Consider the following 17,448-nt stretch of genomic DNA (forward strand, 5'->3'; position numbering starts at 1 on the left):
GGCTGGTTTGGTTCCTGGTGAGGGTTTGGTGTCCAGCTTGTGGCAGGCAGCCTAGTCTTCTTGCTGTGTCCTCACATGGCATAGATAAAGCTCTCAGTGGTATCTCAAGTTAGGAGAGAACTGACTCCATCATGAGGGCCCTGATCTCAGGGTCTCATTTAAACCTAATTACCTCCCAAACACCCCAAAAGTATGGACCTAGAACAATGGCAGTCACAGTGGCAGTGCCCAGAAACTTACTGGGCACAAAAATCTCAAGCTGTTATGCCAGGTGTATTGACTAGGCATTTTCTTTTAACAATCCTTACAGCTAATTTAGAAAACTCTAAAGCTTGAGAACTACTGCCCAAACCATACCTAAACAATATACTTCTGGACTTACACAATCAGGTGTATGGACAAATACATTTTGGATTTTATTAAAACTAGTTTCAGGGCTGGGAACGTGGCTTGGTGGTAGAGTGCTTGCCCAGCATGCATGAAGCCCTGGGTTCGATTCCTCAGTACCAAATAAACTGAAAAAGCCAGAAGTGGCATTGTGGCTCAAGTGATAGAGTGCTAGCCTTGAGCAAAAGAAGCTCAGGGACAGTGCCCAGGCACTGAGTTCAAGCCCCAGGACTGGAAAAAACAAACAAACAACAACAACAAAACCACCAAGTTTCAGCTGGAGTTTCTGTTGCTTGTCCCAGCTGTAGTTACTGCAACAGACAATCTCCCCAAACCAGGCACAAAATACGACCCAGAAATATATGTTCCACTTACACCTGAGAAGCATTTGAGTAATAATGGCGCAAACATTTGTCCCTAAGTAAAAACAAAATTAACAAATAGAAAGTCTTAGCTTGTTAAGATTTCCAGATCACTTGATCAAATATACAAAGCCTGTGTGTTTGCTTAGAGACTTAAATGAGAATTTTCACTTGAGGGCACCCACTGCATTTATTTTATATTATATACTAGTGCATATGCATAATTAACCAGAAACCCAGTATCTTTGCTCCCAAAGCTGAAGTTCAGCAGCCTGCTTCCTCTCCAGCCCCTCCCAGAATCACCTTTCCTCGTTCAGGGGCTGTTCACCAGAACTTACCTCTTTCTCAGGCTCAAAATAGGTTCTCTGTTGCCTCCTGCTCTCAATAACAGCCACCCACTCACCTCAGGTGCTTAAAGGTCTGCGCTCTCTTTCTCACTGCTCATGGAGCGGGCAAGGCTGGCCTGGTGAGCAGACACAGCAGGGATAAGAAGTTCCAGCTTTGAACAGAGCCTCACAGGTAACAAAAACCTGGTTTCTCCTGGAGAACAGAGCCAACTACGTGACGGGGCACCTGGGGATAATAGACGACCAACTCTCCTTCATTGAGTGCTTGCTTTGTGCCAAGGCCATGCCTAATATTAGTAGAACCATTTATGAAGTGGGGTATATAGACATCTATCATCTTACCCAGCTTATTCTTTTGTTGTTCTTGTTGGTTGTGGGGCTTGAACTCTGGGACTGGGTGCTGTCCCTGAGCTCTTCAGCTCAAGGCTAGCACTCTACCATTTGAGCCACAGAGCCACTTCCAGTTTTCTGGCGGTTTATTGGAGATAAGAGTCTCATGGACTCTCCTGCCTGGGCTGGCTTTGAACCAAGATCCTCATATCTCAGCCTCCTGAGTAGCTAGGATTACAGGTGTGAGCCACTGGCCCCTGGTGCCTGGCTCCAAGCCTTTTCTCTTGAGATGAGTAAAACTTTTTTGCTCAGCCTAGCCTGGAACCCTAGTCCTACAGACCTGTCTCCCACATAGCTGGGGATGAGCCACACATCATTGCACCCAGCTGTTGGTTGAGATGGAGGTTCATGAACTTTTTGCCTGAGCTGCTCTTGAACTTCAATCCTCCTATTTGAGTAGCTAGAATTATAGGTGTGAGTGGACTGGTGCCCAGCTGTGTGTGTGTTGGATACTTGGCAGGATTTTAAAGTATTGAACAACAAAGCAAGGGCCTTGTGCATGCACAGGTGGTGCTATACCACCAACTTACATCTCAGCATCCTCTTAGAGACTTAGTCTGGGCCTCATAGGAAGATAGTTTTCTCATAACCAAATAAAACCTTAATTGGCATGTTGTTGGCCAGTCCTGAAGTAATCACTATAAGCAGGGAACAGAGAACTGTGATTCAGCAGAATAGGGGAGAGCAGTATCCCCATTCTGACACCACCGACTGGACAGGCACACTACAGAATAAGGGACATATAAAGCAACCACCACCTATCCTAATTCAACCCTGGCTGTCCAGCTCATCAGTGTCTTCATACTAATGTGTAGCTCAGATACTTCAACAGGAAATATAAACCCATGTAAAACTATGAACTTTTACATATTCCAGAAGGTTTATGTATTGATTTGCCCTTGGTGTGGGAGGGGGAAATCTCAGGATTTAGTTTGGTGACATGTGTTACAAGTTGGCAGCTTGGACAAGAACAGGAAGGATTTCAGAACACAAAGCATCTTCCTAGCGAGTAAGAGTGTAGCTACTTGCAAAACTATGGCTGCCCTGGACCCCCTTAGAAGTTCTTTGCTTCTGTGGATAAAGGGAGAATGCGGATGGCCCAGTCTTTCCAGGCCAAACCCCAAACCATGCCACCAAAACAGAGGGCTCCACTAGAGGTTTACCAATACTGCTGTCCAAGACGTTGCCTTCCTGTTTACTCATGACCTGTATAGCCTCTGCTCCCCAGTTTCTCTGATCCTGTCAGTTTCATCCTCACCCCCAGATCTTTGCTTGCCAGGCAACCTGCCCACTCATCACTACCAGGCTTTCTTCCCAGGGCCCAGCTCCATGCCTGCCTTCTGCAGGTCTTCCCTGTGGGCTGCAGCTCTCTTGGGCTGCTTTCTATTTTAGACTCCTGCGGCATGTGTTGTCTGGTCGGGAGCTGTTGTGGTATTTGCAATATAGTTTCAGCACGACCTTGTTTATTGCCTTTTCAGGCAAGCTATGCCAGAATTCTCTGCACAGGGTAGGGCAGGCTGGGTGGGAGGCTTGCCAGACCATGTAAGGGTCTGGATGAGAGGTAGAGTTTGAAGCCATCCTGGGAACATGTTCCACATGACACCGTAATTCTTGTGCTTATAAAACATCCCCAGTGGATAAGCAGTAACATGTCAGTGATGCTTATTTCTTTTGGAGGGTCCCCACGAGACAAAAAGTGCTCTAGCTGCAGACTGCTGGGCACCACAGACCCTAAAGACAGGAGCCAGGGGAAGGAGGGGAGAGGCAGAGCTGTCAGCTGATCCTGAGGTAGCAGGACAGGCAGAGGAGGATGTCAGCTAGGGCCAGGGCTGGACACAACCCACAGGCCTCAGACCATCACCACACCCCCAGCCTCCAGGCTGTTGGGGTTCCCTTTCCTGCATTCTTTGCCTCGGCTGCATCTGCAGATTCTCTTTTCTTAGCCAATTTCCGGAGCACAGAACGTGCCAAAGTGTGGAGGGCCACTGGGGAGGGAAGGGGCTGTCTTGGGCAAGGACAAATAAGGAAAAAATCATGCACACAGGCTTTTCATAAGAACTTTATTTCTCAAAAAAAAAAAAAAAAAAAAGGGAGAGTAGGGGTGGGGAGAAGAATCCAAAGTATTAAAATAATCCTGTAATCTTTGTTCTGGAGGAAAAGGACAGGATGACAAAATAATTCATATAAAAATTTCAGGCATAATTGCTGTGGATATTCCTCCCACTTGGTAGAACAGCCTGGAACTTGTCTCAACTGTCTGTAGCTCAGGTTACAAATGTGTCATGGGCCCCGGGTGCCTCCTGGCTCTGGATGTCTGACGTGTTTATTTACCTACCCCACCAACACATAGAGGCCAATCTTCCTGGTGGAAATAACAGTTCATTCATTCAGTCACTGTTTCTGCTGAGAGTCCTAAGAAGAGCTGTCCCTCTTCTACGACTGAAGATGACCATGTGTGGCAGCGATGAACTGAAATGTGGAAACTTAGGAGGGAGGGCAGCCCTAGGAGCTAGCACATGCCGAGAGATTTGACCTCACTGAGGTGATAAAAAAGCAGTCAGGGTTTTCCCGAAGGACACCGGGCCTTTGTTTCTACCAAGGGAGGGAATTGGACTGAGCAAAGTAAAGGACCCATCTGTAGCAATCACTCTCTTTACTAAAGACTGGAATGGAGAATACCAAGACTGACAGTACCAAATTGAGCCAGAAGTACTGAGTTGCCCTTCCCAATGGGCAGACCCTTCTAGGAGGTAGGGAGAAGGTCTGGCTTCACTCCCAGAGGGCTTATCGACTAGTCAAAGTGTAAAGACCTCATGGAACATTCCTGGTTGCTGCTCTCAGTTGGTGTTTCTCTGGGGAACAGGGAGGTTCTCATGAAGGTACTTTAAGTTGCCATGCTCGGAGAAGTCTGAGACCACGTGGTCTTGCCCTCGAAGGAGCCACTTTGTAGTAAGCAGTCCCTCCAGACCCACAGGCCCCCGGGCATGGATCCGCGATGTGCTGATTCCCACTTCCGCTCCTGCAAAGAAGCATGGAGAAAGTGGGGCTCTTTCCTTGCTCTGCTTTCTGCCTGAACCAGACCCACAGCACGGCACTTCATTCTCCTCATCAGACACCCTCATTCCCTGCCACCTCCTCACCCGTCCTTGCCAGGCCAGCTGGAGTCCCTCTGTTCCCATACTACACATGGTATGCGGCCTCTCTTCTGTACTTTATCTCAGTGATAGCCTAAGGGTATGGTCTCTGCCATCAGTTTAGCATCTCATTTGTGTATCATATTGTGACTTCTGGTCTGGGGAGGGACGAGGGGACAATCTTGTTATTGTGTCCAAGCTGGCCTCAGCCTTCTTGGGTTTCTAGGATTATTCCTGGCTTTCCCTACATAATCTTAAGAAATCAAAAGTGGAGGGTATGATCGAACTTAATATTCTTTGAATTCTCAACACACGGGCACTTGCAGTTCCTTGCATGAATGGTTATTGTTCATTTCCTCTCTCTTGCTCCTAGCTTAGACTCAGGAGACACCAGAGGTTTCCTGGATCTGGCTTAGTGCTCTGTGCTGTATTCAGTGGAGATGGCCAAGGGAGGGTCAGCACCACTCAGGTTCTGACTTCAGAACACTGAGGCCATGGGATTCTGGGCACATCACTAATTTCATCCCTCAAGCTTCAGCTTTATCAGCTGGAAAATGAGTAAAAAAATGATTAATTCCGGGGCTGGAATGGTGGCTCAGTGGTAGAGTGCTTGCCTTGCATGCATGAGACCCTGAGTTCGATTCCTCAGCACCACATAAGCAGAAAAAGCCAGAAGTGGCACTGTAGCTGAAGTGGTAGAGCGCTAGCCTTGAGCTGAAGAGCTGAGGGACAGAGACCAGGTCCAGAGTTCAGGCTCCATGACCGACAAAAAACAAAAACAAAAAAACCCAAAAAAACAAAACCCGATTAATTCCTTTCTGCAGAACTCAGCCAGAGAATACAAGCAATGTGCTTGGCACAATGTTGGACACAGTGAAAGCTCTACAAATAACTGTCCCTGTCCTCGACGTGCCTTATAGGAACTTGACTGAGCCAGCATTTTGGCCATGACTCTGAGTTGGTGCTGGAAGGATGATGGAGTGTTCTTTTGCTTTTCTCTCATCCTGGATTCCCACTTGAGTGCCAGCAAACTCAGCCCTTACAAGTATGTGGCTATTTCCTTTTCATAACATGATACAAACATCAGTGCAAGTGCTGTGATAATTACATCAAAGTCCCAAGGAGACAACAGTCTAGTGGCTAAGAATGACTGGGGAAATTTCCCTTTAATAACTATTAGTAATCCAGTGAGAAGGGCTGTTCTGGACAGATTATCTATTCAAAGTGAGTCATAAATGTCTTAATGGAGTCTAGTAAAAGAGTACCCTAGGACAACTAGATGGCCTAAATAACCTGTACACTATAGAGAACTGGCATAGATAATGGCAGGAGGGAGAAGGCTATCTAAGATTTTCATTTCAAAGACTGTTGTAGACATTACCTTGACCTCGAGCTTTTCTGTGTGTGTGTGTGTGTGTGTGTGTTGGTGCTGGAGAGTGCATGCACTCTAGATCACAACCCTCTACCTATGGGCTTTTGATGCTGGTATGTAGACTCAGTGCACGTCTTGCGCTGTTCTGCGGTTCCTATCTCACAGGCACCCCGAAGCAGTTAGTCTGCAATGGCAGTGTTGTCAAAGGACCGTGGCATGTGTATCTGTCATGCTCTGTGCACAAAGACAAGACAAGCTCTGCTTGTACGGGGGTGGGAGCAATCTGAACACAACTTGTGGGATTTGAGGCAAACTATTTTGTGGCTTTGACTTGTGTCCGTGTATGAAAAAGGAAATGTGGGTAATGAGTATTCTCCCTGCCTTGCCTGTCTGTCTCTATCAGGTTTGTCACAGAAGAGGGAGTACGGGGAGGTGTTTCCAGCTCCCACCATCCTGGGATGAGTCCCTCTTACCCAGCCCAAAGCGGTAGCCATCAGAGAAGCGAGTGCTGGCATTCCAGAACACACAGGCACTGTCTACATGCTGGAGGAAGAACTCTGCTGTTTTCTCTGCAGGGTGGAGAGAAACTGAGTTAGAACGGTCACTCCCCAGGGACAGAGCTGGGAGGGTCCAGGCCAGCCGGGGGCCTCCTGTGTTCTCCAGGGAAAGGCTTGATGAGGAAGATGGCAAAGCACCACCATCAGTCCCAGAGGTGTGCCAAGCCTGCCCCTGTGCTGTGTTGCCTGCAAGGTCCAGGTGTCTGAACATCTCTGTGCCTGAGTGAAGAGGGATGGACATTACCTTGGTCACATGGTGTGCAGGTATGAGAGGATGAAGTAAGAGGGAACTCGGGAGCACTCACAGTAAATGCTCAGTAAATGCTAGCAGCTGTTACTGGTGGTGTGGTTACGATCTCTAGTGAACTGGCTATGAATACCTCTGGGACCATATGTTTTCTTCACCACCAAATCTCAAGGCCCTGACACCTGGACTGTCCCTAATACGTTATTTGCAGGGTGAGAATAAATATGCAGAACTGTTTATGTCCTTACCTTCCAGGGCCTTGCTTTCCTTAGCTGTGGAATGGGTTCTTTTAAATACCTGCAAGATAGCTGCATGGATACAGATGCCAAGTTCTCCAACACATTGTTCACAGTGCTGCTAATCATCCCTGGCCCTGCCTCCCTGAGGGATGGTGGGGCAAAATAAAGGAACAGCACATGTGAAAGCACTTGACAAAGCACCAAATGTGATTGTGGCAGTGTGTGGGACTGTTTTCCTGCAGGCCCCAGGGCCTGAGAGCTGCAGACCACCCACAGATCTGAAGTGGACAAATTGAGCCAGGCTGGAGTGAGTGCTGGCACACTGACCATTCTCTGTGACGATGACATCCGTGTGAGAGCTGCCGTACTTGTGGATGTGTTCGATGGCTTCCTGAACACCGTCCACCACTTCAATGCACAGCTCCAGGTCCCCGTACTCTGTCCGGAGTGACTTCACTTCCGAGGGACTGAAGGTCAGGTAGGAGGCAAACTTGGGACCTGCGTGAATTTTCACCTGGAACAGAGGGAGTCCAGGGACCACAACATAAACACTACAAAAACCTACAAGCAGCAGGGCCTGGGTGATGCAGCCCAGAATAGCCCTAGGGGCCGGAAGGACTGAAGTGCCTTGCTGCTTGCTGCCACTGCGTGCGCCCTGCTGGGGTGAGGGCTTGCTGGCCACTAGCCAGCAATGGGCCTTCAAGCTGAAACAGGAGCATTTGAGTATTACAAGTGTGCGAGACATAAGCCCTCAACTTCTGGCATTTGACACACTTCACTATAAAGCGCCCACTCCCGGCAGTGTAGGAGCAAGCTACTGGACTCACACAACACATATATCCATGTCTTCTCTGTACCCTGGAAAAGCCCTAGGGGTTGTGGTGATTTTGTGCAGGTACTGGGGCATGAATTCAGGACCTTTGTGCTCTTATTCAGTTTTTCACTCAAGGCTGGTGATCTACCATTTGAGCCACATCTCTGGCACAGCTTCTTGCTAAAAATGGAGATGGAATGTCATGGACTTCAAACTGCAATGTTCCCAAGTATTAGCCTCTTGAGTAGCTAGGTGTGAGCCACTCATGCCTGGTTTGTTTTTTAGGTAAGCAGAGCTTGAGATAATACCTCAAACACTAGTTCCCTGTCGGATTTCTAGCTGGCCCAGTGAGCTCCAGGCTGTGCACTGTTACACTGCCCCTGCTCCTATTAGGAGTGCTGGGATCCTCGGATGCTTACTGACTGCTAGGCACAGGGCTGACCCCATTGAGGCCTTGTGTCTGACATAGTGCACGCCTAGATTCTTTGGCTAAAGCTCTTGCCTTGATTCCAATGTTAACAAATGGTGTCTGAGCTGTCCTCATTGTTTTAAAGCCTGATCTCAGATACATTTTTGACCTGGGACCCCCACTCCTTCCAGAGCTACAACCCAACAACGTTCCCCATCCCCAATCAAGGCATGGGTGGGCCTTCCCTCCTGCCCACAAAGGCACTGCACTAACTTATTTTGGGTTGAGGCATTTCAAGGCAATCCTCATTTTGATGACTGAGGATAGGAAAGGCTTGTTCATATTAAGACCAGGAGCTTGGTCCTGGCCCAAAGAGAGCCTTCCTCCTGTCCAGTCGAGTTCACTGGTACCTGGCCACCCATAAGTACCCTGCCAAATGGGCTGGTAATATAAAACAGGAGTCCTAATGTGAGGGAGCATGTGATTGAACTTTCTTTTACTGTTGGGTGCATTTTCATTTTCAAAACAATTCTTTTACATCCTCATCCTCACTGGGACCATGCCATATCTCTAAGCAGACTGGAGCCTTCTCTTCCAGCAACAGAACAGAAAGGAAGAGACATGTAAGGGTCAAAGCAACCAAGGGCAGTAAGCACCTTGCCTATTGCTGCGCTAGCCCACTAAATTCCATACTGTGCCATGGCACTGGCTGTCCAGTTGGAAGTGCATCCATGCAGGAAGTTGAACAGATTGCCCATTTTGCCTTGAAAACTTCTCTTACTTCGTAGTCATGAATGCAGGACAGAGCACACATTTATGTTTGAAATAAACATACTGCATCTGGTTTGTTTACTACCTTAGTGCTTGGTACAAATATAGTCCAGAGGGGACAGTACACAAATTGCTGACCCCAAACATCATAGCATTAAGGACATAAATATTGGTAATAGAAGGCATTTTGGGGGAGCATGAATACATACTAATTTTGAATTTGAAAACATTTCTGCACAATGAAACTCAAACGAATGTCTGCTTGGAAACATCAACTTTGCTACTAGAATAAAAGATGGGCAGAAAGCCAGTACTCAGTCTGCGCCATCTTACCTCTGACCCCTCGTGGCACAGAAGGCCCTACATTTTCATAGCTGATCTGACTGTCTGTTTGGCCCACCCACCAGACTGCCTGAGGGTGGGCTATGTCTTACCCACTCAGAACTTCATATTAAGTATAGGCTTGAGACTACGTGAAGTGGCTGCTCGTGGTCTAGTTTCATAGACAGGAGGAGATGTCCTAGTGGTGGTCCTGGGTCCCTTACCTGCTCCACTCTCAGCATATCAATGATCTGGTCGAACAGTGGTGTTCTCAGCAGATCCCGATGGATCAGCAAAGTCTCCAGAGCATTACAGGCAGCTGGATATTCACACTTAGAGTCTCGGACTGAAAGAAGAAGAGCAAAGAATTCTATCAGTGTACACAATCCACAGGCATAGAAGGTTTCACTATTTCGTGCTCACTACATGGTAGATTCTGTCCAGCTCACCAAGTCTGGTGACCTTGTCGACACTGGCCTCTGAATCCACAAACATGTGGCAGATCCCTTCACTGTGTCCCATCACTGGAATCCCCTTTGCAGCTTTCTGGATGTCTCTGACCAGCTGGGAAGAGCCGCGAGGAATGATCAGATCTATCATATTGTCTAGGCGGCAGAGATCTTCAACTTCTTCTCGAGTATTCACCTGAAGGGAGAACAAATCAAAAGCTAAAGTTGACATTTTCTGAGTTGAATATAATAGCACACACTCGTAATTCCAGTATTCCAGTAGTTAGGAGGCTGAGGCAGAAATTATAAGTTTGAGACCAGTTTGGCCAGACTTTGTCGCAAAAAACATATAAACTCAGAGTCAGTGCCCAGGCTCTGAGTTCAAGCCCCAGGACACACACACACACACACACACACACACACACACACACACACACACACACACACACACACACACACACACACACACACACACACACACACACACACACACACACACACACACACACACACACACACACACACACACACACACACACACACACACGAATAGCAACTTCCATTTTATAGATCAATACTAAATATCCTGAGCACTACAAACTTATTCTGAAATCATGATTAATTTCCTGACTGTGGGGACTGAAATGACATCCAGCAAATGCTAACCAGATTCTAACTGCTTTGGTGCTGTCTCTGTATAACAGAGACATGCAGATTTGTCCCTTCTCTCCCAGAGCTCAGAGTCTAGAAGAGAAGCTAGCCATGTCTCAGGGCTAATGAAATGTCAGAGGAGGTTCCAAGTATTGCCTGTGGAAGTGAAGGCAGTCTCTATCAGTGCCAGCTGTAAGAATTGCTTCAGTAACTGCTCTGCCAGTTCTCCGTGGCCTCAAAGAAACCCTGAGTCTTGCTGAGGAGTTTCAGCTTAGAACATCTGTGACAACCCTAACATGGGACAGTGACTGGACCGACTATAAAGTGCTTATGGCAGGACAGTGGGATTATGGGCATTTTGCTTTTTCTTCTTGATTTTTTAAAATTTTCCAGTGCTGGGGCTTGAACTCAGGGCCTGGGCACTGTTCCTGATCTTCTTTTTGCTTAAGGCTAGCACTCTACCACTTGATCCACAGTGCCACTTCTAGCTTTTTCTGTGTATGTGGTACTGAGGAATCAAACCTAGGGCTTCATGCATGTGAGGCAAGCACTCTGCCAACTAAGTCACATTCCCAGCCCATCTTCTTGGATTTTTAATTGTGCTTCATCTGGTTATGTTATTTCTACAGCAGAAAGATATGTGCCAGAATGTTCTTGGCAATTTTATTCCACAGATCCCCAAACTGGAAGCAATCCAAAGAAGTCACCAACAGAGGAAAGGATGAGCTGTAGTACATTTATGTGACTAGAATATTACAATGCAATGAAAGGGAAATCATTGCTAGACGTGGTAATATGGGTGAAAGTCATGATGCAGGATGAGCAAATGATATACATTATACAAGTACATTTTGAATGACTCCATTTCTATTTAAGAACAGGCAAAAGTAATTGAATGTGTCAGCAGTCAAAAAAGTGGTTGCCACCGGGCACTGATGGCTCACTCCTATAATCCTAGCTACTCAGAAGGCTGAGATCGGGATCTGAGATCCAGCCCAGGCAGGAAAAGCCATGAAACTCTTACCTCCAATAAACCACCAGAAAACCAGAAGTTTTTTTTTTTTCTGTGGCTCAAGTGGTAGAGCACTAGCCTGGAGCTTAAGTGCTGAGGGACAGTGCCCAGGCCCAAGTTCAAGCCCCAGGACTGACCAAAAAAAAAAAAAAAAAAAAAAAAGTGGTTGCCTTTGGGGCATGGGTAGAGCACAGTAGCTGGGAAAGACAGAAAGGAGCTTGCTGGCATGCTGGCACTGGGCTACATGTTGACACAACTCATGGTTATTCATGTACACGGATACAGTCACTGAGGATCTTACATGATACTTTAAAAAGGTTATAGTTAAGATCTGTATATGTTACTTTAGGTTTGTTACACCTCTGCAGGGAAAAAGGCCAGGAACAAAAGAGAAGGGGGGGAAAAGGGGGAAGGAGAGAAGAAAGGAGGATTAGAGAGGAGGAAGAGGGGAAAAGAGAGTGGAAGCCTATCTAAGCTAGAAAGCCCTGGAACTGGAATTCAAATCCCTAAAGTCTGAGCTCTCTCTAACCACTTTGCTGCCACACAGAAACCACATTTGACACTGGCCAAGCAGTACGACTGGATAGAATCCTTCTCCCAGCTGCTGGCAGACTCCTGAGGTGCTAGAGTGAGGGGATCCATAGAAAAAAAGAGAAGGATCTGGAGGTGGCCTAGGTTGAAATCACAGACAGGGTGGCTTTGGGCAAATCCTTCTTTTGGCGCATGCTTTTTTCCCATGGAGGAAATGGGTCTAGTAACTAATGGTGTTTTCCTTGAAGGGCTGTCCTGAGGGCTCAATGAACCATAGCTGTTACTATCAAACCTCTCGGGGTAACTCTACAGAGTGACCACAATGACAGAGGTGGCTTCACGATCGCCTTCTTATGCATGACGGAATATGACCAACTGTCTTAAAGTGCACCTAATGAAATTACATCACTGGAGCAATGAGAAGAACCCAGGCCTCACACTCAGGGTCTGTCATGCTATGACTTAAAGGATGAAGACTTAATCAACACCCTTATAAACTAGCAGGGACAGGACACAGCTGTCTGGGTGAGCCTTCTGGCTCTGCTGAACGGCCTCATGTCCGCTGGCTCACAGAATCTGCCCCACTCCAATGGAGCTGGCTGTAGAAGTGTTTTGGCCTAAGCTTTCTTCATGTTCCCTAAGACATGACTTGGCTCACTCTGGACACCTACCAGCTGAACGGCATCCTTGACGCCATGGATTGAGAGCGCCTCCTGGGTGAGGAGGTGAAGAATCCGGTTGCTGTGTGCAGCCTCCTTCCCTCCTTTGAGTAACAAGCCGTTACCACTCGCAATAGCCAAGGCGGCCACCTGTAGATCAATGGGAGCAGCAGTGATCAAAGGGAAAAACAAGAGAAACAATAATGTGAGCATTTGTCCAGAACACTGTTTACTATGCTCACACTTTCACATCATCCCAGGGAATTAAAATTACCCCACTTTAAACCCAAGCCCCTCTGGGCATCATACTGAGGAACTAACCTCTACAGCTTCCTCAGTACCATTAGCAATCTGACCTGAATTCAGTAGTCAGGGCCATGAGGTTTCCAGCCACCTTGGCCACCATGAGGCCAAAGAAGCATTTGCGTCACTTGATTCTGTCCAGGTTGAGCAGCACTGTTGGGCACATTCTATTCTGATCCTGGAATTGGTTTTCATTTGTTTTGTTTGGTTTGTGGTGCTGGAGATTAAACCCAGGGCCTTATACATACCTGGAAAGTACTCTACCACTGAGTTACACCCAAGTACTAAGAGAATGGAGAAGACTAGAGCTCCTGTCAGCCCCGGACAGTCATGGAGGCGAGGGAGCACGTACTATGTGTGGTCTCCTGAGAGATGGGTTAGTTACCCTCCCCAAGCAGAGTTAGTGACACCAATCCTAAGGTTGAAGCTTACTTTTCTGAATTCTCTTGGGATAAATGATTTCATAGGGCAGGGAAAACAACTTTACTAAAAAACTGCTTGTCCACGTTCATCTTCAGGTTAGGAGTCCTTAATTCTGCAGATAAATGCATACATAGCATATTCTGCATCCAAATTTTAGGATTTGTAGATTCTGTATTGCCACTGAGAGCTAAGATCCCAGGGGGAGAAGCTTTGGCAGCAGAGAAAACCGTACTCCCTCAAGCAATCAGCTATGGTATGTGCCTAGTGGCAGGCACTCTGTGGACAGAGCCCTCACACACTCAGGACCATTTATCCTAGCACAGAGGAGTTTTACTATCACCTCTGGGCATTTCTACAAGGTAGGCATTTGGCTACCGGGGTGGTATGACAGTGTCAGCCAGGGGTCAAGGACAGACCTCCATGAAAGGGGAGGTCTTGGTGAAGCTAGTTTAAAGTCACGGCACAGAGAACCTCCACAGAGTGTTTCAGATTCCCATGGTCCCCCATGCCTTATACTCAAAGTGGGACTATTATCCTACTGGACAGTCCAGTTGAGTTTAAGGTAACCCAGTAACGCCATTCTCTAAGGCTACCTTGTGTTTCACAGCATGGTTGCTGGCAGGACCCTTATACCTGCATACATGTGTTCTCAACAATCCTTAAAGAGTGCTACATTCCAATTTCCATACACGTTCTTTTTTTTCTAATTAGTTTGCCTCCAGGAATCCATCTGAGACACTGATAAGCTAGGGGTCTTTTTCACATGAGCAAGGCCAGTTATTACATAAATGACTAGAACAGGCTAGCAAGAACTGGTTGTCAGAGAACAAAGAACACCATGAACTAAGATGTTTGGAAACTTACTTTCATGTTGCAGAGCCATGGATTGATCTGGGCTCCAGCAACAGCTCCATCCATACAAGTATGACAGGGTTTCAAGCGTATGCCAGGCCAGCCTGGACTACAATTCTATTTTTGCTTTCCATGTAATTGAATGACAGCTATACAACTGAGCCCAGCTTGTTATTGGTTGAAATGGAGTCTCCTAAACTTTTTACCTGAGTCGTCCACAAACCATAATCCTCTCAATCTCTGCTTCCTAAGTAGGTAGGATTATAGGCTAAACCACTGTGCCTAACCGTGTCAGTAATATTTACCTTTATAACATTTAATTTTCTTTCTTTCTTTCCTTCTTTTTTTTTTTGTTGGTTGTGGGGTCTGAACTCTGGACCTGGGCGTAGTCCCTCAGCTCTTCAGCTCAAGGCTAGTGCTCTACAATTTGAGCCACAGTGCCACTTCTGGCTTTCTCTGCTTATGTGGTGCTGAGGAATCAAACCCAGGGCCTCATGCATGTAAGGTAAGCACTCTACCAGTGAGCCACCTTCCCAGCCCTAACATTCAATTTCTTTTACTGTAAAATGGATATATGTAATTCCTACTTTAGAATTATTGGAAGAATCAAGAACACAAAATACCTTTGTGGTGAAAAAAAGGGCATCTCTCCCTTTCCTACACTTGCAACAGTCTTTAGGAGACTTACATCTGATGAATTATTCTAACTAAACTCCCCCTTACCTCCCCACGCCCCAGTTCCCCTTAATTAATCACAATCACATACCTGGGGTAGACAATCAGGGCGAGATTCAAAGATCACCAGTAGAACGCCAATTGGGACAGTCACTTGTTCTAGTTCGAGGTTTTTGGCAATTCGAGTTCGGCGTAAAACACGCCCGACACTGTCGTGTGAGGAGGCTGCGATCTGCCGCAGCCCGATGGCCAGGCTGTTCAGCTTAGATGTGGAAAGACTCAGGCGCTTCAGCAAGGGGGTTGCGAGTCTCCCTGAAATAGGGATGAGGATTTGTGATAAAGAGGTGGATCTAGGCAGGCTATAGCCATCCCCCTGATGTCTTACTGACCCATGTGACTGTATGGAACTCAGAGGAGTCTCATGCCATTTCCACAGGCTTTTCTGGGGAATAGCTTGGCAGTGTGAGCCATCCACACCTTGGGGCCAGCATTCCCAGTTCCAAAAGCTTAGCATTTGCATGAAAGACTGCATGCAACAAAGACAAGCATTTCATAATAGGGAGAAACTGGATTCGATCTCAAGATCCAGATGAGGGGCTATAATAGTCATCATGTATAATAATAAGCTGTGAAAAATGCCAACTAAGAAACAGCAGGTACAACATGACCCTACTACCAATGTCTGCAGACATATATGCACACACAGAGATGGCTGTAAGGTTTCAAGGACATTGAAGACCTGTCTGTCTTTATGATTGTAACTTTTTATAGTGCGTGAATTATTCTATAAGCAGCAACACAGGTATATCTTCTTCCAAAATTCAAAAGTTAAATTACAGTACACTCTTACACAGAATTTGAAGTAGTATATACACAGTGTAATTTTGTCTACACACAAAACATCACAAATCATTACGTGATTAATGCTGAGATGGGATTATGAAAAAAACACTCATTATTCTACCAACCATTGTAACATGCATATTAATCCATTTTCTTTACATTCCCTCATGTGCTAAGAACTGAGTTTTAATTATAGTGTATGTTTAATGCTGCATTCTAGGTTTTCATCTTATAATGCAAGTATGTTTTTCATGATACAAAACTTATTATTTTAGAAGTGCACTAGTGGCTCACATCTATAATCCTAGGTACTACTGAGATCTGAGGATTTTGGTTCAAAGTTAGCTAGCCAGGAAAGTCTGTGAGACTCTTATTTTCAATTAACAACCAGAAAACTGAGTGTCACTGTGGCTCAAAGAGGAAGGGCACTAGCCTTGAGGAAAAAGAGTTCAGAGGCAGCACCCAGGCCCTGAGTTCAAGCCCATAAACAACAAAAAAATAAAATGAAATACAATAAAAAATAAAAAATTATTTTAATCACTACTAAGTAGTCTGTTGAGTTTATACAACTTAGTGTACATAACCAAGTACATATTACTAGACATTCTGGTTATTTCCAATTTTTCAATGTGATAAATGATCTTGGGTTACCAAGCTTGTACTTTTTATTTTTTTGAGATAGGGTCTGCTGGCCTCAAACTCAAGATCCTCTTAGCTTAGCCTCCTAAGTAGTTGAGATTGATTATAGGCATGCTCCTCTGTAGTTGGCTTAATATTATAACTGTGATACAATATCTGTGCATCTTTATTGAGTACAATACAGAATGCAATATAGATATACCTGTAATAATCAAGTCAGAGCAATAAACATTTCCATCTCTTCAAACACTAATTTTAATCATCTGTGTGTCCTGTATATTTCCAGAGAAACATTATTAGAATCAGAATTCAGAGCCTATCAATAAGCTGTACAACCTAGATCATAGGTCTAGAGTTTAGTTCTTTCATTTTAATTGCAAAAAACTAGATATTTTCTTTTCTTTTTTTGCGTCCGGTCATGGGGCCTGAACTCTGGGCCTGGGCACTGTCCCTCAGCTCTTCAGCTCAAGGCTAGCACTCTACCACTTGAGCCACAGCGCCACTTCTGGCTTTTTTCTTTTTACTTATGTGGTGCTGAGGAATCGAACCCAGGGCCTCAGGCATGCAAGGCAAGCGCTCTACCACTGAGCCACCTTCCCAGCCCTCTTTTTTTCTTTTTTGAAGCCACATTTTATAGCTTGTATATTTTGTATTGTAAAAATACTGTACAGAGGGGTTAAAGTTACATGAGGAAGGTAATGAGTACATTTCCTATTGAGTGTTGTTACCTCCTCCTTTGCTTTCCCTTACCATCCCTTCCCTCCCCAAGAACTAGATATTTTCAAAGACTCCCATTTTTGAAAATATACCTTGACTTTCTAATAATACAAAGATTCAAGAGACTCTGTAAACTCCACTTCCAAGTGGTTTTGTTTTTATTTTTATTTTTCGGTCAGTTGTGGGACTTGAACTCTGGGCCTGGGCACTGTACCTCAGCTCTTCAGCTCAAGGCTAGCACTCTACCACTTGAGCCACAGCACCCACTTCCAGTCTTTTCTGCTTATGTAGTGCTGAGGAATCGAACCCAGTGCCTCATGCATGCAAGGCAAGCATTCTACCAC

General features: G+C 45.9%; 1 protein-coding gene across 2 annotated transcripts in view; it reads right to left on the reverse strand.

Annotated features, from left to right (window-relative positions):
* Window positions 1–3,536: 3,536 nt before the first annotated feature.
* The window catches only part of LOC138836119 (delta-1-pyrroline-5-carboxylate synthase), a 41,235-nt gene continuing 27,323 nt past the window's right edge, over window positions 3,537–17,448 (reverse strand). For both annotated transcript variants that reach the window (XM_070034636.1, XM_070034635.1), the window contains exons 12-18: window positions 14,997–15,217; window positions 12,665–12,802; window positions 9,800–9,995; window positions 9,575–9,696; window positions 7,363–7,549; window positions 6,466–6,561; window positions 3,537–4,505 (exon numbers count right to left, since the gene is read on the reverse strand). In XM_070034636.1, the coding sequence (XP_069890737.1) occupies window positions 4,324–4,505; window positions 6,466–6,561; window positions 7,363–7,549; window positions 9,575–9,696; window positions 9,800–9,995; window positions 12,665–12,802; window positions 14,997–15,217 (1,142 nt within the window). In that variant the 3' untranslated portion in view covers window positions 3,537–4,323. The remainder of the gene's footprint in view (window positions 4,506–6,465; window positions 6,562–7,362; window positions 7,550–9,574; window positions 9,697–9,799; window positions 9,996–12,664; window positions 12,803–14,996; window positions 15,218–17,448) is intronic.

Source organism: Dipodomys merriami, unplaced genomic scaffold (genome assembly GCF_024711535.1).
Source record: "Dipodomys merriami isolate MVZ:Mamm:240054 unplaced genomic scaffold, mDipMer1.0.p SCAF_249, whole genome shotgun sequence".
Lineage (NCBI taxonomy): Eukaryota > Metazoa > Chordata > Mammalia > Rodentia > Heteromyidae > Dipodomys > Dipodomys merriami.